The sequence below is a fragment of the Rhinatrema bivittatum genome, chromosome 4, assembly GCF_901001135.1.
Source record: "Rhinatrema bivittatum chromosome 4, aRhiBiv1.1, whole genome shotgun sequence".
Taxonomy (NCBI): Eukaryota; Metazoa; Chordata; class Amphibia; order Gymnophiona; family Rhinatrematidae; genus Rhinatrema; species Rhinatrema bivittatum.
In genome coordinates this window covers 276,950,266-276,970,442 of record NC_042618.1, presented here as the reverse complement: position 1 = coordinate 276,970,442, position 20,177 = coordinate 276,950,266, and the positions used below count along the sequence as shown (strand labels likewise).

General features: G+C 43.2%; 1 protein-coding gene across 1 annotated transcript in view; it reads right to left on the bottom strand.

Moving 5' to 3' along the window:
* SCUBE1 (signal peptide, CUB domain and EGF like domain containing 1) overlaps positions 1 to 20,177 on the bottom strand; it is a 1,434,630-nt gene that overhangs the window by 35,057 nt on the left and 1,379,396 nt on the right. Inside the window, exons 21-22 of the mRNA XM_029600135.1 lie at positions 18,726 to 18,878; positions 17,772 to 17,851 (exon numbers count right to left, since the gene is read on the bottom strand). Coding sequence (XP_029455995.1) covers positions 17,772 to 17,851; positions 18,726 to 18,878 — 233 coding nt within the window. The remainder of the gene's footprint in view (positions 1 to 17,771; positions 17,852 to 18,725; positions 18,879 to 20,177) is intronic.

The window sequence follows — 20,177 nt, the reverse complement described above, 5'->3', positions numbered from 1 at the left end:
CCTTGTAGAAATGATCAAGTCAAAAGTTCAATGATGATGTTATCAAGCATTTCTGACTTTTATTAAAAAGTGCAGTAGCTATTGGTCCGCCGACACAAACTGTGCTTCACCACTTAGGCTGCGACGGGAGGGACAGAAGCCCAAAACTAAACTGCTTACAGATAAAAGAGAGGGTGTCAACAAACAAGGATCCATAAAAAAAACAACAAGAAAAATAACAGAAATGGCTATATAAAGCAAATTATATATAACAAAGTGTATGAAACAATAAATACTGAACAGGAGTATGAGACAATAATAAAACATCACATAACATAACAAAAATCTGAGAGAAATGTAACAAGGAACATGTAACAAAAAATACTACCCAGAAGTATGGAAGAATAATATGACAAAAGCTAAATTATCAAAGAAAGGGGGGAAAAAAGGAAGGGAGGAGGAGGGAATGGATGGGGACGGACGGGAAAAAAACAAAAAGTGTGATATCGACTAGTGTATACAATGTAGGAAATACCTACTTTCACAGCATCAGGAAGGGTTTTCAATCAAGGCAGCTCCATACACTATCAAAGAAAGGGGTAAAGGTGAATAAGTGGGAAGAGAATATCAGGAACCAAAGGCCACAAAGCAATGTGTATGATAAGGAGTTCATACCGTTGAAAGAAAATGCGAGTACAGCAAAAATGTCCAAGACTGCCCTTGCAATAGCATCTCTGATAGCTAATTAAGAAGATAAACAAAACAAAAGTCATGCATAGAACCTATTTATTTATTTAGAATTTCTTCTATACCGATAGCCGTTTGCACATCGTATCGGTTTACATATAACTAGGAACATTTAGGCAGAGCCCTTACATAGGCAGAGCCCTTACATGGAACAGTAACAACTATATGAGGGAAGGAAACAGTAAAATAACTATAAGTTAAAATACAAGGAACTATATGATACATATCATGCTAAAATACTAAAGTTCAATATACGATGAACTATAGTACAAAGGTGTAGAAACTCTTAGTCGTTCCAGAGCAACACTCGTGGAACAATTACAAGGAGGTAGGATAAACGTATAAGCTGATAAGTTGGTTACATAAAGATTATGAGGAGAGGATCAAGGGGGCACTCACAGCAAGTAAAATAATCACAAACCTGAGAAAGAATTACACGAGAATAAAGGTTCATCAGAGGAAGAAAGCAGTGGGACAGAAGAGGTAAGAGTGTTAAATGCGGTAAAATTAGGAAAAAGGAGTGGACGATAATAAGATGCGGTAAGGTTAGGAAAAGAGGAGTGGACAGTAATAAGATGTGAGGAGAAGGGAGTGGTTAAATATACTAGGGTAAACAGGGGCGGTACCTGAAATTGAGGAAAAAAGGGGGTACAGAATGGACAATAATAAGATGTCAGAAGAAGGGAGTGGTTAATAATACTAAAAGGTAAATAGGGGAGGTACCAAATTGAGGAAAAGGGGGTAAAGAGTGGAGGGACTGACATAGGAATTCATAGGTTCGATTACACAGAATTTAGGAATTCTTCCTGGAGAGGGAGGAAAGTGAAGGGTAGGCCTGAAGGAACAACCATGTTTTTAGTTTTTTCTTGAATTTAGGAGTGGAGGTCTCTGTGCGTAAATCTGGAGGTAGAGAGTTCCATAGGGTAGGGCCAGCAAGAGAAAAGGCTCTGTTCATAGTGGAGGTAAGTTTGGTGGATTTGATTGAGGGCATGCGGAGTGTTCCTTGGAGGGCAGGGCGAGTGGATCTTGTGGAAGTACGAGGAAGGAGAGGAGGGTTGATCCAGTGGAGGTTTTCATTTATAAGGCTTTTATGGATGAGGGAAAGAGCTTTGAACAGTATTCGTGATTGTATTGGTAGCCAATGAAGTTCGATAAGCGTTGGTGTAATGTGGTCTCTTTTTTTGGAGTTAGAAAGGATGCGTGCAGCGGTGTTTTGTAGGAGTTGTAACGGTTTAGTATACGTGGAGGGGAGGCCAAGGAGGAGAGCGTTACAGTAGTCTATTTTGGAAAAAATAATAGACTGGAGTACTGTGCGAAAGTCAGAAAAATGTAGTAAAGGTCTGAGTTTTTTAATCGTTTGTAACTTGAAATAGCAGTCCTTTAGGATAGATTTAATAAAGGGTTTGAAAGTGAGTTGGTTGTCAATAAGAACTCCCAGGTTACGTGTGTGAGAGGGGAAGGAAGTGGAGGAGTGAGAGAGGGGGATAGGGGGAGATGGATGTTTGTTGAAGATAATGAGGAGTTCAGTTTTTTGAGGGTTGAGGGCGAGGTGCATGTCTGTGAGGAGGTGGTTGATGGAGGAGAGGCAGGATTCCCAGTTTTGGAGAGCGGTTTGGAGGGAGTCAGAGAAGGGGAAGAGGATTTGCACGTCATCTGCGTAGATGAAGTGTTTGATACCAAGGTTGGTGAGGAGGTTGGTAAGGGGGAAGCATGTAAATGTTAAAGAGGGTAGAAGAGAGTGAGGATCCCTGGGGGATGCCCTGATCAAGACTAATGGGCTCAGATTCAGTGAAATAGCGATTTTGTAGGTAAGATTGCATCCAGGAGAGGGCAGTTCCCGAGATCCCAATACTTTTGAGGATGTTGATAAGGGTAGTGTGATTGACAGTGTCGAATGCCGCAGAGATGTCCAACATGGCAATCAGATAAGAAGAACCCGAATTGATTCCTTTGATTAGGGTGTCAGTTAGAGAAAGTAGTAAGGTTTCGGTACTAAGATCCTTCCGGAACCCGTGTTGCGTTGAGGGAAGAATGTTGTGTTGTTCGAGGTAGAGAGAAAGGCGAGAGTTGACTAGTTTTTCAAGGATTTTAGCTAGGAGGGGGAGGTTGGAAACAGGTCTGAAATTGAAAAGCGTGGCAGGATCGAGATTCGGTTTTTTGAGGATCCGTTTAACTACTGTTTGTTTGAGAAAGTTAGGGACTGTGCCTTGTTCCAAGGAGCAGTTGCAGATGTTTGACAGGGGTTTGGCAATTTCTTTGGGAATGGATAGTAGAAGTTTGAAAGGGATGGTTTCGGAGGGATGTGAGGATGGTTTAATCTTTTTTAGGATGTTCTCTATTTCCAAGGAGGAGGATGAGTCAAAGGTAGACAGGGTAGCTGAGAAGTTGAAGGAGGGAAGAATCACTTTATTGGTGTTAGGAGAGAATTGTGCAATGAGGGTAGAAACTTTATCTTTAAAGAAGTGTGCTAATTCGTTGCAGTGATTCTTGGAGGAGGCTGTCAGGGCTTGCGCAGGGGAGGAGCTGGTAAGGTCAGCAATCATAGAATAAAGGGCCTTGGGATTGTATTGGAGACCATGTATCTTTCTAGCATAGTATTCTCGTTTAGTAAGGAGGATGGTATTTCTGTATTCATGCATGCATTGATAGTAGGCAGTTTTGGTTGCTGGGGAGGGGTGTTTGCGCCAGTACCTTTCTGCGGCTCTAAGGTGTGTTTTGAGGATTCTGAGAGCAGGTGTGAACCAGGGTTTTCTATTTGGACGGGCCGGTTTGATGGTTTTTGTTGTAATGGGGCAGAGCTTGTTAGCAGTGTTGAGGGTGAGGTCAAGCCAGGAAGAGAAGGCGTTGTCAGGTGACGAGAGGTCGAGTTGGCTAGAGATGACTGAGCATGCTTGTGTGAGGGAGTCTAAGGTGCAGGTTTTGCGGTATTTAAAGGATAGAGGTTGGGATGGGAGTGTAGGGGATGTTTGCGGGAGTGCGAGGGTGGTTTGGATAATGGAGTGATCAGACCATGGAACTGTAATACATCAGTCTTCTTTAACTCATGCATACCTTGGATTTTTTGCACATCAACCACATATCACAATGTAGTCTACCCCTTTAATTATTCTAGATATTTATTCTCGCTTTAAACATCCCGTACTTTTATCCACGTCATGTTGACGAGTTATTATTATTATTATCTATGTAATATTTAATTTTATTATCTATATCTATGTGTTATTTGTTATATGTTATTCATATGTTAAGAAACGCTGTTCAATGTAACGCCTTTATTGCGACAGTTCTGTTCTATGTAAACCGACCTGATTCGATACTTGTATTGAGAATGTCGGTATATAAAAATCCGAAATAAATAAATAAATAAATGATGGTGAATTGATGATTTTGATTGGGGAGTTGGTGAATATAAGATCTAAGGTGTGGCCTGCTTTGTGGGTGGGGGAATGTACGATTTGATTGAGGCCCATTGCTTCAAGGGAGGAGATGAAAGCATCACAAGCTGAGGATTGTGGGAAGGTGTCAACGGACAGTAGAAATAAGTAAATCTAACGGAGGGGAAACCTATCAGAGGATGAGTAGTGTGATTTTTTTTGTACTTTCATCCATTTTTTATTTTTAGCGATGAGTAGCAGGGCAAAGAAATTTGTATATAAACATGAAACATGGAACAGCCAGCGCCATGGCATCAAAAAGTTTCAACTGGGGCAGACTACAATAAAAACAGAAACCAAAAGCGAAATGGCGCATGAAAAGCACAAAAACATCAGGTGCTGAAGGGAACAAAGAAGACGACCTACTGTCAAAACAAATCTGGACCAGGTAAGCAAGAGGCGACCATGGTGGCAATGCTTTGCTAGATAAAGCCTTAATGGTGGTGTGGCTAGCCTCTAAAGTGTGCGAAAACAGGTCAGAAAGGAAACAGTAGGGACAAACATAATGAAGTGATACAGGGTAACTATAAAAGGTAGGGGTGTGCATTCGTTTGCAATGTATTGGCAATCCGCAACGTATATGCCATATTCGTATTCGTGGGGGTTACGAAGCATATGGCGAACACCCACGAATACAATGTATCACTAATGATAGCAAAGGCTATCGGCACCATTTTGAATACCGGCAGCCGACAGCCTGAGTGCAGGAGATTGCTCCAGGACCCCTGCTGGACCACCAGGGACTTTTTTTTTTTTTTTTTAATTGCATTTCATTGTTTACAAACAAGAAGTATAAATAGGATGGTAACATCCATCCTTATATAGGGAATTAAAAGAAAAACTAGAGAACATTTACAGCCAATACAGATTCGGAGCCTATCACAGGAATATACAAAAAGGAAAATCAGTGTTGTCTTCCCACACTATCTATACAGTTCTCCCCTTTAACAGATAAATTAGAGATCAGGAATGTGTATCTAAATACAACCTAAGCTGATCTGGGTAATTAAAGACATATCTAACTTCTCTATGTTTAATAAAGCATTTGCAAGGATACTTTAAACTAAATTGCGCTCCTTTCTGCAGAACCTCATTCCGCATTTCTATAAATTTTTTCCTTCGCATCTGAGTTGTGCGGACAACATTTGGGAATATTTGGGAATATTCTTATGGGATATCCATAAAAGTCACACTTTTGATATTTAAAGTGTAATCTTAACACTGTATCTCTCTCTATGGGGGAAGAAAATTGAACTAGCAAAGTTGCCCTAGTGTCAATTTTTGACTCAAATGATCTTTCAAGAAACTCCGTCAAGTTTACCTCCAGTTTATCTTCCTCCTTTTTTCCCTCTTGTGGCTGTTGTAAATAATAACTTTTTAGAATAACAGGTAAAGAGTTTTCTGAATATTTTAGAATATTTTTCAAGTAACTATTAACTAAATCTATTGACGTTACTAGATGGATTTTTGGAAAATTCAAAAACCTGAGATTCAATCTTCTATTTTGATTTTCCAACATTTAAATTTTCCCTTCATACTCCTCAACTGCCTATTGCCTGTTTCCTGAGGGTCTGCCGGAGTGCGGCCCATATACATTCTTTCTATCTCCGAAGTCTCGACTTTGAAAAACCCGCGGACTGCGCTGACTTCCTGGATCCGGGCCTTTGACGGTGACGTCAGGAGGAGGAGCCGGATAGGCTTTAAAATTGAGCCTACGCTGGCGTACGCTGGCGTACGCTGGCGCGACGGCTAAGCCGCGCGCGGCTTGTCCCGGCTTAGCCCGGCTTTGAATGGATTTGAATGGAGACTAACGAACAGAGCAGCCCTAGAGAGCATCTCAGCTAAGTACTTTTTTTGTTGTTGTCATGTCTGTTACAATCCTGTTTGGGTAATCAACTCGCTATGCCTCACACCAAGAGGAAAGCGAAGTTAAGAGAAAATCTATCTTCATCTACCCCAAATAAACTGACACAGCCCAAAATTGTGGATTGTTTCCAGACTGTTACTACACTTACCCCAGAGAGGGCCGCTAATGGATCAGGCCAGGAGCAGGATCTGAACCATTTGGCCATAGAGACATCTTTAACTCCTGGGGCCCCAGGGAAACCAGACCCACCCTCTACGAAAGCGGATGAAATTCAATCCCTATCAATAGACTCTGTTAATATTTCTGGAGACATTGTGAATGTGTCTAAGATTTCTGAAATAGAATTACAGAGTCAAGACAATCTAAGAGTTAATTCTTCCGAACTAGTAGGAGGGAATTTAGGGACCTTTGAACAGAATAGAGAGATGGAAAAAGCATTGGGTATTAAAGACATCTCAGTTATTGTTCCTCAAAAGTTTACTATTGAAGAGCTAGGCAATATGATGATCAATATGCAAAAATCTATTAATAATCTTATGTTAACAGTCCAGGACGCTTTGAAAAAAGATATAAATACGCAAGAAAAAATTGAAAAATTGGAGAAAAATGTAGACACATTTGATAAAAAATTGGGGGATATTCATAAAGTCCAAGTAAATTTAATAGGACCACCAGGGACTTTTGGCAAGTCTTGGGGGGGTCAGGAGGGTGGGGTTTTGTAATTAATTAAATTTAAAGGGTTGGGATGGGGTTTTTTTTGGGAAACGAATGCATATGTAACTAATGAACGGATCGGGGTCCCCTGAGAACGGATGCAACGGATTTGGGTCCGGACGAATACCGAATGGGACGAATCCGTCCCTGCTGCACATCCCTAATAAAAGGTCAAGACAACACAACCCAGGAGAAAGCAAAACCAGAACCCAGCAGGAATGGAGGAACAAGCTAAAAATGAAAATAAGGATAGGGATAAAAATAAAAAATCAGAAGGAAACGAAAGGAGGAATACAAATAGGGATAAAATAGGATAAAAAAATGAATAAAGAAAACAGCAAAGGAATAATAAATGGAAAAGTAAGATAAATCTTTAAAGTAGAAGAAAGGACCAATAGAGGGTAGAAAAAGACAGACCATTGAATATCACGGTTATACCATGTTTAAAGTGAAGATCCACCACTGTTCCTTTTAAATCAACCATTTAACAAAATTGCCCCCACAAAACCATGGGGTAAGGACCTCAATCATAGAAAAATGCAGGTCTTCGATCTGATGATGGAGATCACATCACTGCAAAACTAAGAGGGCTTCTTCTCGGGAAAGCAAAATTGCTTACCTTGTAATAGGTGTTATCCTAGGACAGCAGGATGTAGTCCTCACATATGGGTGATGTCACTGAGGGAGCCCTATTGCGGGAAAACTTTCTGTCAAAGTTTCTAGAAACTTTTGACTGGCACTGTGAGGCCACTGAGCATGCCCAGCATGCTATGATATTCTCTGCCACAGGGGTCTCACTCTAGTCTCGTGTATAGCAATAAGCTTTAGCAAAAATAAAATAATAATAAATGGAACATACCCAACTCCGTGGGGTGGCAGGTGGGTTCTGTGAGGACTACATCCTGCTGTCCTGGCATAACACCTATTACAAGGTAAGCAATTTTGCTTTATCCCAGGACAAGCAGGATGCTAGTCCTCACATATGGGTGATTAGCAAGCTAGAGGCTGAGTCATTTTGTGGTGAGGCAAATGAGTAAGCCGAAGATCACAGCAGGTTGGATGTAGAAGGAGTTGGGTTTAGAATGGAAACAAGTTCTTTAAGACAGATTGTCCGTAGGCTGAATCTTGTCATCCTTCTTTGTTCAGACAGTAATGAGCTGCAAAGGTGTGAAGAGAACTCCATGTTGCCGCTTTACATATGTCAAGGATTGGCACTGAATGATAGTGTGCTACTGAGGTTGACATTGCTCTTACTGAATGTGCCTTTACTCGCCCTTGGAGAGGAAGGCCTGCTTTTCCAGAGCAAAACTGTATGCAATCTGCTAGTCAATTAGATATAGTATGTTTACCCACTGCTTTACCCGGTTTGTTTGGATCATAAGATACAAAGAGTTAATTGAATGTCCTGTGGACTGCAGTGCGGTTTAAGTAAAAAGATAGTGCACGTTTGCAGTCCAAGGTATGTAAGGCTCTTTCTCCTTGGTGAGGATGACGCCTTGGAAAAAATGTGGGTAAAACTATGGATTGGTTCAAGTGGAATTCCGTAACGACCTTGGGGAGGAATTTTGGATGTGTACAGAGAACCACTCTGTCATGTAGGAACTTTGTTTAGGGTGAGTACATGACAAGTGCTTGTAACTCACTAACCCTTCTAGCTGATGTAATGGCTATGAGGAAGATAGTCTTCCTTGTGAGAAATTTAAGGTCACAGGAATCTATGGGTTCAAAAGGAGAACGCATGAGACTTGTTAAAACCAGATTCAGGTCCCATTCTGTGACTGGTGGCCGAATCGGTGGTCTAAGTTGAGTTAAACCTCTCATAAACCTACTGACAAGAGATTGTATGGTATTGGTGCATCTCCTATCTTATTGTGGTAAGCTGAGATTGCACTTAAATGGACTCTTACAGATGAAGTCTGGAGGCCTGATTCTGAAAGATGGTATAAGTAGTCTAGGAGAGAAGTAGTGGGGCAAGCGAAAGGATCAATATTCTTTTGTCTGCACCACAAAGTAAATCACTTCCATTTCGAGGAATAGATTTTTCGTGTGGAAGGTTTACGTGAGGCTATAAGCACTTGAGATACATTAGTTGAAAGATGGAGTGGTTGTAAGATCAGGCTTTCAACATCCATGCTGTCAGGGATAGGGATTGGAGGTTGAGATGACGCAAACGAACCTGATCCTGAGTTATGAGAGTGGGAGCCACTCCCAGGCGAATTGGATCCCTGACTGAGAGGTCTATAAGTGTGGGGAACCATACTTGTCAAGGCCAATGCGGGGCTATGAGTATCAGGGACCTCTTGTCCTGTTGTAGCTTCACCAGAGTTTTGGTTATGAGCGGTATTGGAGGATACGCGTATAGTAGGCCTGAGTTCCAAGGGCGAGCAAAGGCATCCTTGGCTGGTTGGTTCATTTGTTTGTGTAGAGAACAGAATTTGTCCACTTTGTGATTCAGATGTGATGCAAAGAGGTCTATAGTTGGTTGTCGCCAACGTTGAAATATCCTAGTCGCTACTGAGGGATCCAGGGACCACTCGTGTGGTTGGAATTGATGACTGAGTCGATCTGCCACTACATTGTGAATGCCTGCCAGATAAGTGGCCTGGAGAAACATTGAGTGGTTCAGGGCCCAGCCCCAAATCTGTGCAGCTTCTTGACAAAGGAGATACGAGCCCGTACCTCCCTGTTTGTTGATGTACCACATGGCAACTGTATTGTCTGTTTGGATGAGAACAGTTTTGTGTGAAAGGCAGTCCTTGAACGCATGCAGCGCATAACGTATAGCTCGAAACTCCAGGAAATTGATTTGAAATGTTGCTTCGAGTGTTGTCCAAATACCCTGGGTTTGGAGAGTGTCTATGTGAGCTCCCCAACCCAAGGTGGATGCATCTGTAGTTAGAGTTATCTGTGGGACTGATTGCTGGAAGGGTAGGCCCTAGCGCAAGTTGTCCTTGTTTGCCCACCATAGTAGAGAGGAATGTAACTGGTGGGTTACTTGACTTGGAGAATGCAGTGGTTGAATGGCTTGGATCCATTGTGATCGTAAGGTTCATTGAGTTACTCTCATGGCAAGACGTGCCATAGGAGTGACATGAACTGTGGAGGCCATGTGGCCTAGTAATGTTAGAAACTGATGAGCTGTTGCTTGTTTCTTTGAGTAAAGTGAGTTTGCCAAAAGGGAAAGTGTGTCTACTTGATCCTCGGGTAGAAAAGCCCTTGAGAGGATAGTGTTCAATTCTGCTCCTACGAATTGAAGCAGGTGAGATGGAGTAAGATGCGATTTTTGGTAACTGATGAGAAAACCCATGGAATGGAGGACAGTAATTGTTTGGTTGAGAGAAGCGACAGCTCCTTGTAGAGACTGACTTCTGATGAGCCAGTCGTCTAGATATGGAAACACATGGACACCTTGTTTGTGCAAGTGTGCTGATATTACTGCCAGACATTTGGTGAACACTCTGGGAGCAGAGGCAAGGCCGAATGGTAGTACTTTGTACTGGAAATGCTGATGTCCTACCATGAAACGCAGATACTTGCGATGAGGAGGGAATATTGGAATGTGAGCGTAAGCGTCTTGAAGATCCAGAGAACAAAGCCAATCTCCTTTTTGAAGAAGTGGAAGCATGGTGCCTAGAGAAACCATCCTGATCTTTTCCTTCTTCAGAAATTTGTTGAGATTTTTGAGGTCTAGGATGGGACGAAGGCCTCCGGTTTTCTTTGGAATGAGGAAATAACAGGAATAGAATCCTCTGCCTCTCTGAGACCAGGGTACTGGCTCTACCGCCCTGGCTTTCAGAAGGGTGGATAATTCTACTTGTAATTGAAGCATGTGATTTTCATTAAATGAGAATAAATCAGAGGAAAATCTGTGGGAAGTGAGAGGAAATTGAGTTGGTATCCTCGAGATATTATTGATAGGACCCATTGGTCTGATGTTATTGGTATCCAATTGTTGTAAAATTTGGATATCTGGCCTCCCACTGGAAGTTTTGGCTGAGGATTTGAGAAAAGGCTGAGTTCTCTGGATGTGATTTCAAAAACCAGCAGCAGGTCCTGTCTGTGGAGGAGGTTGGGGCCTAGCTGTCCTTTGCTGTCTTAGTTGTGGTCTCTGTTGTGTCCTAGAAGGCCTGGGTCGAGATGCAGGAGGGTAATACCTCCGCTGCTGGTAAAAAGGTCTTCTAGTGTCCTTTCGTTGAGGCCTAAGTCCAGTGTGTGTAGGGGGATATTGTGGGAGGGAAGAAAGCTGCCTCAGTGTTTCCGTGTGCTCCTTTAGCTGAGACACAGCATCTTGGACCTTGGATCCGAAAAGGTTGTCTCCCAGGCAAGGGAGATCCACCAGTTTCTCCTGAACCTCTGGCCTAAGGTCTGAGGCCTTTAGCCATGCCCATCTCCTGGCGCTGATTGCTGATGCAGCTACCCTTGAGGCTGTTTCGAATCCGTCATAGGCTGCACGAACTTCATGTTTTCTGGCCTCTAGGCCCTTATGGATGATGGCCTGGGCTGCCTCCTGATATTGAGTTGGGAGAGATGGGACAAATTCTTGGATTTGTTTCCACAAATTCTTCTGGTATTGGGTCATGTAGAGGTGATGGGAGGAGATCCTAGAGTTCAACATGACTCCTTGGAACACTTTACGACCCAGGGAATCCAGAAATCTATGGTCTTTACCTTGGGGGGGGGGGGGGGGGTTTGATGAATGTATTCTTGTCCTTTTTGATCTCTTTTGTGCTGATTCCACCACTACTGAGTGGTGAGGAAGTTGTGACTTCTGGTATCCAGGAGTGGATTGTACTAGGTAGGTATTGTCCATTCTCTTGTTTACTGCTGGGACAGAGCAGGGATATTCCCACAGACCATGTTGTAGTTGTAAGAGAACATCATGTATTGGGATGGCTTCTACCCGTTTTGGAGGGTCAATAAAAAACTGGAGTACCTCCAAGGTTTGTTGCCTGGTATCCTGCTCTGTTTCTAATTTATAGGGGATGGAGTCCGCCATCTCCTGTACAAAAGTGGTGAAAGTGAAATCTTCTGGAGGAGATTGCTTTCTGGGATGTGGTGGTGATGGCTCAGACATAAAACCTTCTGATGATGTGTCTGAAGCAGTGTCACCCCAAGTGTCATACTCTTGAGTTTGTTGTGGAGGTGCTGAAGTCCTAGGTGGGGGAGGAAGGCCAGAAGGTCCTGGTAAGGGATCGTCAGGAGAGGAGTCCTCTGGATTATCCTCTCTTGGATTAGATGGTAAAGAATCCAATAAATCCTGATATCTTTTCATAAGTATATTATGTAGTGCTGACTCTGTAGATCCTGGGGCCCCAGGAAGGAGTGGCACTGTTGGTGAAGGCTTCGGCATCGAAGATATTGGTGTCTTCGATGGTTTTCTTGTAGTCACCGATGTTTTTCCCTTTTTTCCCTGTGTCGGTGCGAGGGTGAAAATGGGCATCTGTGCCGGAACCGATGAAGCCCTCGACATCGGCATAGTGTCTGATAAGACAGAAGGCATCGACGTTGGAATCGACATCGAGGTCAGCAGTGGAATCGATATCACTGGCGTCGGGGTTTCCCCCGGCATCGGGAATGATCCCGGCATCGGTGATGTCACCGGTATTGATGCTGCCATCGTCATCGGCAAGGTTACCGGCATCGGTGACATCACCGGCATTGGCGATATCGCCAGCATCGGCATGGTCGCCGGAAGTTGATCTTTTAGGGCTTGCATTACTGCTTCCTTGATAAGCATCGACAAGTCCTGTGGAATGGGTGGAGCGGTTGGTGCCGGTGGAGGAGGAGACGATATCTCCTGTGATGGTTGTAGAGGTTGCACCAAAATAGGCCCGGGCGGTAGCGGTGTATCTTTGTGCCTTTGCTGCTTCACGCTTGGTTTCCCCGGGGAGGGAGGTAACGGTGGTGTCAGGGCATGACGATGCTGATGCTTATGCTTAGGCCTTTATTTCGGTTACTGACCTTAACGATGCCGTCGACAGTGTTGGCGATGCTTGATCCCCAGAACCCTCCAGTCGATGTTTCTTCAGCAGGACTTTTTTTGTAACTCCTGCTGGGGATGATTTTGTGGACGTTGAATGTGAAGGAAGGAGTTGTAGGTGAAAAAGATGCTCCATTTTTTTCTTGCCTAAGTTTCCTTCCCTTCGGAGTCATTTCTTGACATTGTTGGCAGGACGAAATGTCATGTTTTTTGCCCAAACAGACAACACACTCTATGTGTGGGTCTGTGACTGAAATGGTCCGATTACAAATCGGGCATTTTTTAAACCCCGAAGCCATGTCAGTATCGACAGCTGTCGATGAAAAATGTTTTGAGAGAAAATTATCGTTTTTACTCACGTAAAAACACTATCAATTTCTCACCGTCCAGTGAGAAAAGGGAGAGTGAGATCCCTATGGAAGAAATCTTTGGAAAAAAATGACTTTTTCAGTCAGACGTGAGTAAAGAAACTCAACGGGCTCCTGTCTCCGCGATGCTTACAGCAGCGCGGAAAAACGAAGACTAGAGTGAGACCCCTGTGGCAGAGAATATCATAGCATGCTGGGCATGCTCAGTGGCCTCACAGTACCAGTCAAAAGTTTCTAGAAACTTTGACAGAAAGTTTTCCCGCAATAGGGCTCCGTCAGTGACGTCACCCATATGTGAAGACTAGCATCCTGTTTGTCCTGGGATAATTACTTATTTAGCTCATGTGTTAAAAAATCTGGATTTTTAAAGCCTGGATGGTTTTGCCCACATAAAAGAGTGGACAAGGATAAGAGACAACATATACCACACCGGCAGTACTGCAGGTTGAGGCATGATGTAATGAGAAGGTCTGTCTGGTACTGGGTTTGGTAAACTACGTAGTTGTTCTGTAAAGGGGCAGGTGGCACAAGTGCTGCAAGGGGCGTGACCGAGAGAAGCAGGGACATCCCTCTGTATAGTATATAGATCAGATGATACTTACACATCCCTCAGGTTATGGCCACTGGTGAATGCAAAGCAGGGGGGATCCTGGAAAAGTGGGTTTGTGAAAGCACATGCCAGAACTGTCATATCACTGAACAGACTTGGCCAATTTTCATTATTTTCATTTTTAGCTTGGTCCTTGTCCTCCATTCCTGCTTGGTTCTGGTTTTGCTTGCTACTGAGTTGTGTAGTCTTGACCTTTTATAGTTACCCTATATCACTTCATTATGTTTGTCCCTACTGTTTCTTTTCTGTCCTGTTTTCATGCGCTTTCGAGGCTAGCCCTACCCCCATCAAGGCTTTATCTAACATAGCATTGCCACCACCGTTGCCTCTTGCTTAAACAGTCCAGATTTGTTTTGAAGGTAGGACATGTCTTCTTTGTTCCCTTCAGCACCTGATGTTTTTGAGCTTTTTATGCGCCTTCATTTCGCTTTTGGTTTCTGTTTCTGCTTTTTTGTAGTATGACCCGGTTGAACCTTTTGACACTGCAGCACTGGTTGTTCCATGTTTCATGTTTATTTACAGATTTCTTTTCCCTGACACTCATCGCTAAAAATAAAAAATACATGAAAGTACAAAAAATCACACTACTCATCCTCTGGTATGTATCCTCTCCTTTAGATTTTTTTATTTCTACTTTCTGTTCCCTTTGTTTTCTGCTTGACTTTTGTTTTGTTTTGTTTTATCTTCTTAATTAGCTATCAGAGACACTATTTCAAGGGCTGTTTTGGACCTTGTAATAGCTGTACTCGCATTTCCTTCGCGTGATATGTACTCCTTATCATACACATGGCTTTGTGCCTTTGGTTACATAGAAACATAGAAATGACGGCAGAAGAAGACCAAACGGCCCATCCAGTCTGCCCAGCAAGCTTCACACATTTTTCTCATACTTATCTGTTTCTCTTAGCTCTTTGGTTCTATTTCCCTTCCACCCCCACCATTAATGTAGAGAGCAGTGATGGAGCTGCATCCAAGTGAAATATCAAGCTTGATTAGTTAGGGGTAGTAGGGGAAGTAACCGCCGCAATAAGCAAGCTACACCCATGCTTATTTGTTTTACCCAGACTATGTTATTCAGCCCTTATTGGTTGTTTTTCTTCTCCCCTGCCGTTGAAGCAGGGAGCTATGCTGGATATGCGTGTAGTATCAGTTTTTCTTCTCCCCTGCCGTTGAAGCAGAGAGCTATGCTGGATATGCGTGAAGTATCAGTTTTTCTTCTCCCCTGCCGTTGAAGCAGAGAGCTATGCTGGATATGCGTGAAGTATCAGTTTTTCTTCTCCCCTGCCATTAAAGCAGAGAGCTATGCTGGAAATGCATTGAAAGTGAAGTATCAGGCTTATTTGGTTTGGGGTAGTAACCGCCGTAACAAGCCAGCTACTTCCCGCTTTGTGAGTGCGAATCCTTTTTTCTTCTCCCCTGCCGTTGAAGCAGTGAGCTATGCTGGATATGCGTGAAGTATCAGTTTTTCTTCTCCCCTGCCGTTGAAGCAGGGAGCTATGCTGGATATGCGTGAAGTATCAGTTTTTCTTCTCCCCTGCCGTTGAAGCAGAGAGCTATGCTGGATATGGGTTGAACGTGAAGTATCAGGCTTATTTGGTTTGGGGTAGTAAACCGCCGTAACAAGCCAGCTATTCCCCGCTTTGTGAGTGCGAATCCTTTTTTCCACATTTCCTCTTGCTGTTGTAGCTTAGAGCGATGTTGGAGTCACAGTAACCATGTGTATGTTTATTGAATAAGGGTATTATCTCCAGGCAGTAGCCGTCGTTCTGGCGAGCCACCCACTCTTTATTGACGGCCTCTTGATTTTATGGATCCACAGTGTTTATCCCACGCCCCTTTGAAGTCCTTCACAGTTCTGGTCTTCACCACTTCCTCCGGAAGGGCATTCCAGGCATCCACCACCCTCTCCGTGAAGAAATACTTCCTGACATTGGTTCTGAATCTTCCTCCCTGGAGCTTCAAATCGTGACCCCTGGTTCTGCTGATTTTTTTCCTACGGAAAAGGTTTGACGTTGTCTTTGGATCATTAAAACCTTTCAAGTATCTGAAAGTCTGTATCATATCACCTCTGCTCCTCCTTTCCTCCAGGGTGTACATATTTAGATTCTTCAATCTCTCCTCATAAGTCATTTGATGAAGACCTTCCACCTTTTTGGTCGCCCTTCTCTGGACCGCCTCCATCTTGTCTCTGTCTCTTCGGAAATACGGTCTCCAGAACTGAACACAATACTCCAGGTGAGGTCTCACCAAGGACCTGTACAAGGGGATAATCACTTCCCTTTTCTTACTCGATATTCCTCTCTCTATGCAGCCCAGCATTCTTCTGGCTTTAGCTATCGCCTTGTCACATTGTTTTGCCGACTTCAGACCATTAGACACCATCACCCCAAGGTCTCTCTCCTGCTCCGTGCACATCAGCCTCCTGATATTCTCTTCCCGCTTATTCACCTATACCCCTTCCTTTGATAGTGTTTGGAGCCATCTTGATTGAAAACCCTTCCTGATGCTGTGAAACTAGGTATTTCCTACATTGTACACACTAGTCAATACCACGCTACGTTTTGGTTTTTTTTTTCTTTCTGTCCTCGCTCCCCATCCATTGCCTCCTCCTCCTCCTCCTTCCTTCCTCCCCCACCCCCATCCCTTCTCGGGTCACATTTTGATACTTCTTTATATTTTGCTTGTTACATTTTTCCCCTGTCTTTCTTTGATAATTTAGTTTTTGTTATATTATTGTTCCTGTGTAGTATTTTGTTACATTTTCCTTGTTACATTTCTCTCTGATTTTTATGTTATGTGATGTTATATTATAATTTCATACTCCTGTTGCTTTATTGTTTCACACTTTGTATATACAATTTGCTTTATGTAGCCATTTCTATTATTTTTGTTGTTGTTTTATTATGGATCCTTGTTTGTTGACACCCTCATTTTTATCAGGCATTTTAATTTTGGGCTTCTGTTCTTCTTGACATAGCCCAAGTGGTGAAACATGGTCCCTGTCGGGGGACCGAAATCTACTACATTTTTTAATAAAAGTTGGAAATGTTTGACAACATCTTCATTGAACTTTTGACTTGATCATCTCTTCAAGGATCCCAGAATCTTTAGCACTATAGACACATGGTTTGTCACCAGCATGTATACCACTCATCTTCTCCACCTTATTATTTGGTTAGTCCATACTCCAAGCCAATTAGACAAATAACTCACAAGTTATCCGTCTAAATTGCAAGTTTTGCAAAATTGAGTCACTTATCCCACTTGCTTTAGCCAGATAAGCTATTATTTGGCTTAAATCTAGCCAGATAAAAAAAGAGGCATTCTGGGGCATTCCTGGTTAATGCAGGTCTAAAGTTCTCCAGTGTTGTGTGGCCAGATAACCAGCTATTTAACTGGCTATCTTCAAAAGATAGCCGGCTAAGTGACATTCCTTTGCACAAACAAAAACAACTTAATTCCTGGCCTCCCAGCCCAAGTCCCCACCGCAAATGACAAAATCCCTTGCTGGCCAGGACCCCAAAACCTCTCCAATTTAAATAATAATGCAATTATCAACACTGGCTCTACAACCCTTCCCCTTCCCTCTCTGGTAAATACTAAAAAAAAAATTGCCTCCTCCCCACTTCACACACCCCTTTCACACCTCCACCCTCTCCCTGAAACCCTCCCATCCACCAGTATCTGAATCATGCCCCTGTTTTGAGACACAGGATTGCAATATACTGCAATCTTGGGTGCTTCCAGTGTTGCTCTAATAGTTGCATTGGAAGCCCAAGCTGTCAGTGTATCTGTTCAGCTGCCGGGCTGGACTGGACTTTTGTGCCACTGAATATCCAGGACAACTTATCCACCTATCTTTAGCAGGATAATCTGTCTGCTCACCGGTTTACTGATTGTTACCTCCATGGACTAATTTCATATTTTAAAATTGGGTTGTTTTTTTTTATATTGCCTCACCTTTTTTGTTTTACTGTAATCTATATAAATAAGCTCTCTTGCTTCTTAAAGTTACAGCAATGGATGTTCTATAATCTATAATCATTGGCAACATTAAACAAAGTGCACTTACTTTTAGAATTTCTTGATGGTTTTCTGAGGCATATAACCTTCCATCTCGAACTATATCTTCTATTAATTGTTGATAATCCTCTGTAAAGACAAGAAATAAAATCTATTTGCAGTTTCATAGCTGTGGCAGTTGCTGAGGGACATTGTGAATCAGAAAAAAATTGTGTCTGTTAATTGATAATCTTAGCAGAAAATAATCCATTTAACATATTAAAGACAAGAATGCTCCATTCACAGGCAGCCTAGTGGCAAATGTTGTGCACTGCTATGTGAAGTACCTGTGCTTGATTCTTGGGACTAGCTTTTGCTTCCCAGGGTGACTGGGTCTAGGGATGCTACAGGAAGTGTAATTAACTTTCCTGGCTTATGTGGGATATATTAACATGTGCCACTAACCCCTCTCCCCATTTTGGGGGGTCTGGGAATGAGAGGCATGAAGAGACCAGACTTCAGGTTTTTTTTTGGGTTGGGGGATTTGGGAATTATGGAACAGGAGGTCCTTCTGTTTATCTTTCATGGGGAGAAATGACAGGCAAGGGAGATCAGAGAGTTTCTGCATTAATGGACTGCTCCCTCTTCTTCCTGCTAGGTTCCCTGTAGCCTACATTAATTGACTACATTTCTCAGAGCCAGTTAAAAACACATTGGCATTAAAACGGTTGTATTTAATTTAATGAGGCCATTTTAATACCATTATGTTTTGCATATCATTAACTTTGTACATCCCACATTAAAGCAAGATGTAACCCCATGTTAGAACTGGTAGATAATGCACATTACCTGCCACTTAAAACATGGGTTATACCCTAGAATCAATCTGCTATGACAATATTAATCTGTACAATTCATACATGTATAATTATGCTCTAAAATCTGATGTGTGTAACAGTATTAGAAACATGTCTCAAAATATTCATATAACTAAATCAGTGATGAAAATTATGTACAATCTTACCATCGTATGTCACATAGGGTACTTGAAATCCCTTGCCACTATTTCCTTCATTGGATTTAAACTGAATCCACAGTTTCCGTGATCTTGAAGTGAATGCTATAGGTCGTTCATAAGTCTGGCAAGTTTCATATGTGGTAATTGAGGTAGGAGAAGCTGAAAGGAAATAGAACAATTTTTCTATTTTTTTTTTTAATTGCCATTTTTAGTTTTTATTTGGCCAAAAAATGATACAGTAGCAGTGTTATAGTTGGAATCTGTTTGCTATTTTCCATTGAGACAATTTTAATCATTCTCTTATTTTTTGGAGGGATGTATGCAAAGTGTGCACATGGGAAAAGGAAGAAAAAGGGTATTCTGATTAAAGTTCCCCCCAACAGCTTTTAGGTTATGTTGCACCTGCACTATGATAATAATGGTGATAAAGGGAAAATACCTGCAACAGAACTTGTTTAATCCAGACAAGGTATATAAAATAAGAATTGCCAACAGTAGCCAATTCCGGTTGCAAGCACCTGGCAGATTCCATAAAGAAGATCTACAGTTCTAGGGGTAAGTGTTGCGGTCTCCACCGCTTCCCCTTCTTTAGCTCTGAACAGGGCTCACCTCCGCTGCTGGAAACGCCGCGTTCCGCATGCCCGGGACGCCTACGGCTCTGCTGGTTCCTCGTGGCGGCCGCCATTGCTTGCCCGTCTCCCCGCTGCCTAGCGCGCGCGTGAGGATGCACACTATGTGCGCACAGCTCTCGGAAGTCTGGCCCCGCCTGTGCTAATGACGCCACGCCCTAAGCCTGATATAACCGGCGTCCGGACGCCTTCTCTTTGCCTTGCAACGAGGTTCACTACTGCCTAGTAGTTCTGAGTTGCGCTTTGTCTGTTCCTCGTTCTTGACTGACCTTTGGATTGCCTAGACTTCGCTTCAGCCTGCCGCCTGCCTCTGACCTTGGTCCGTTCCTGACTTCGCTTCAGCCTGCCGCCTGCCTCCGACCTTGGCCCGTTCCTGACTTCGCTTCAGCCTGCCGCCTGCCTCTGACTTTGGTCCGTTCCTGGTTCCGCTTCAGCCTGCTTCAGTTCACAGCCAGCTACAGACTCCATTCCAGTCTACAGCCTGCTCCAGTTCACAGCCAGCTACAGACTCCGTTCCAGTCTACAGCCTGCTTCAATCCACAGCCAGCTACAGACTCCATTCCAGGCTACAGCCTGCTCCAGTACTCAGCCAGCTACAGACTCCGTTCCAGTCTACAGCCTGGTCCAGTCCACAGTCTGCTATCGATTCTACCTCAGCCTTCAGCCTGTTCCCGGTCCAGTATTCTACGAACCCTGCCTCACAGTCCGGCTTACTACAGATATCGCCGCCACCCGCTGTCCTGTCATCAGCTGGCCCTCGACCTGCACTGCCGGCCTAGAGACTATCCTTCACTCTTTGGACTTTTCTTACTACACTCCCTGCCCAGGC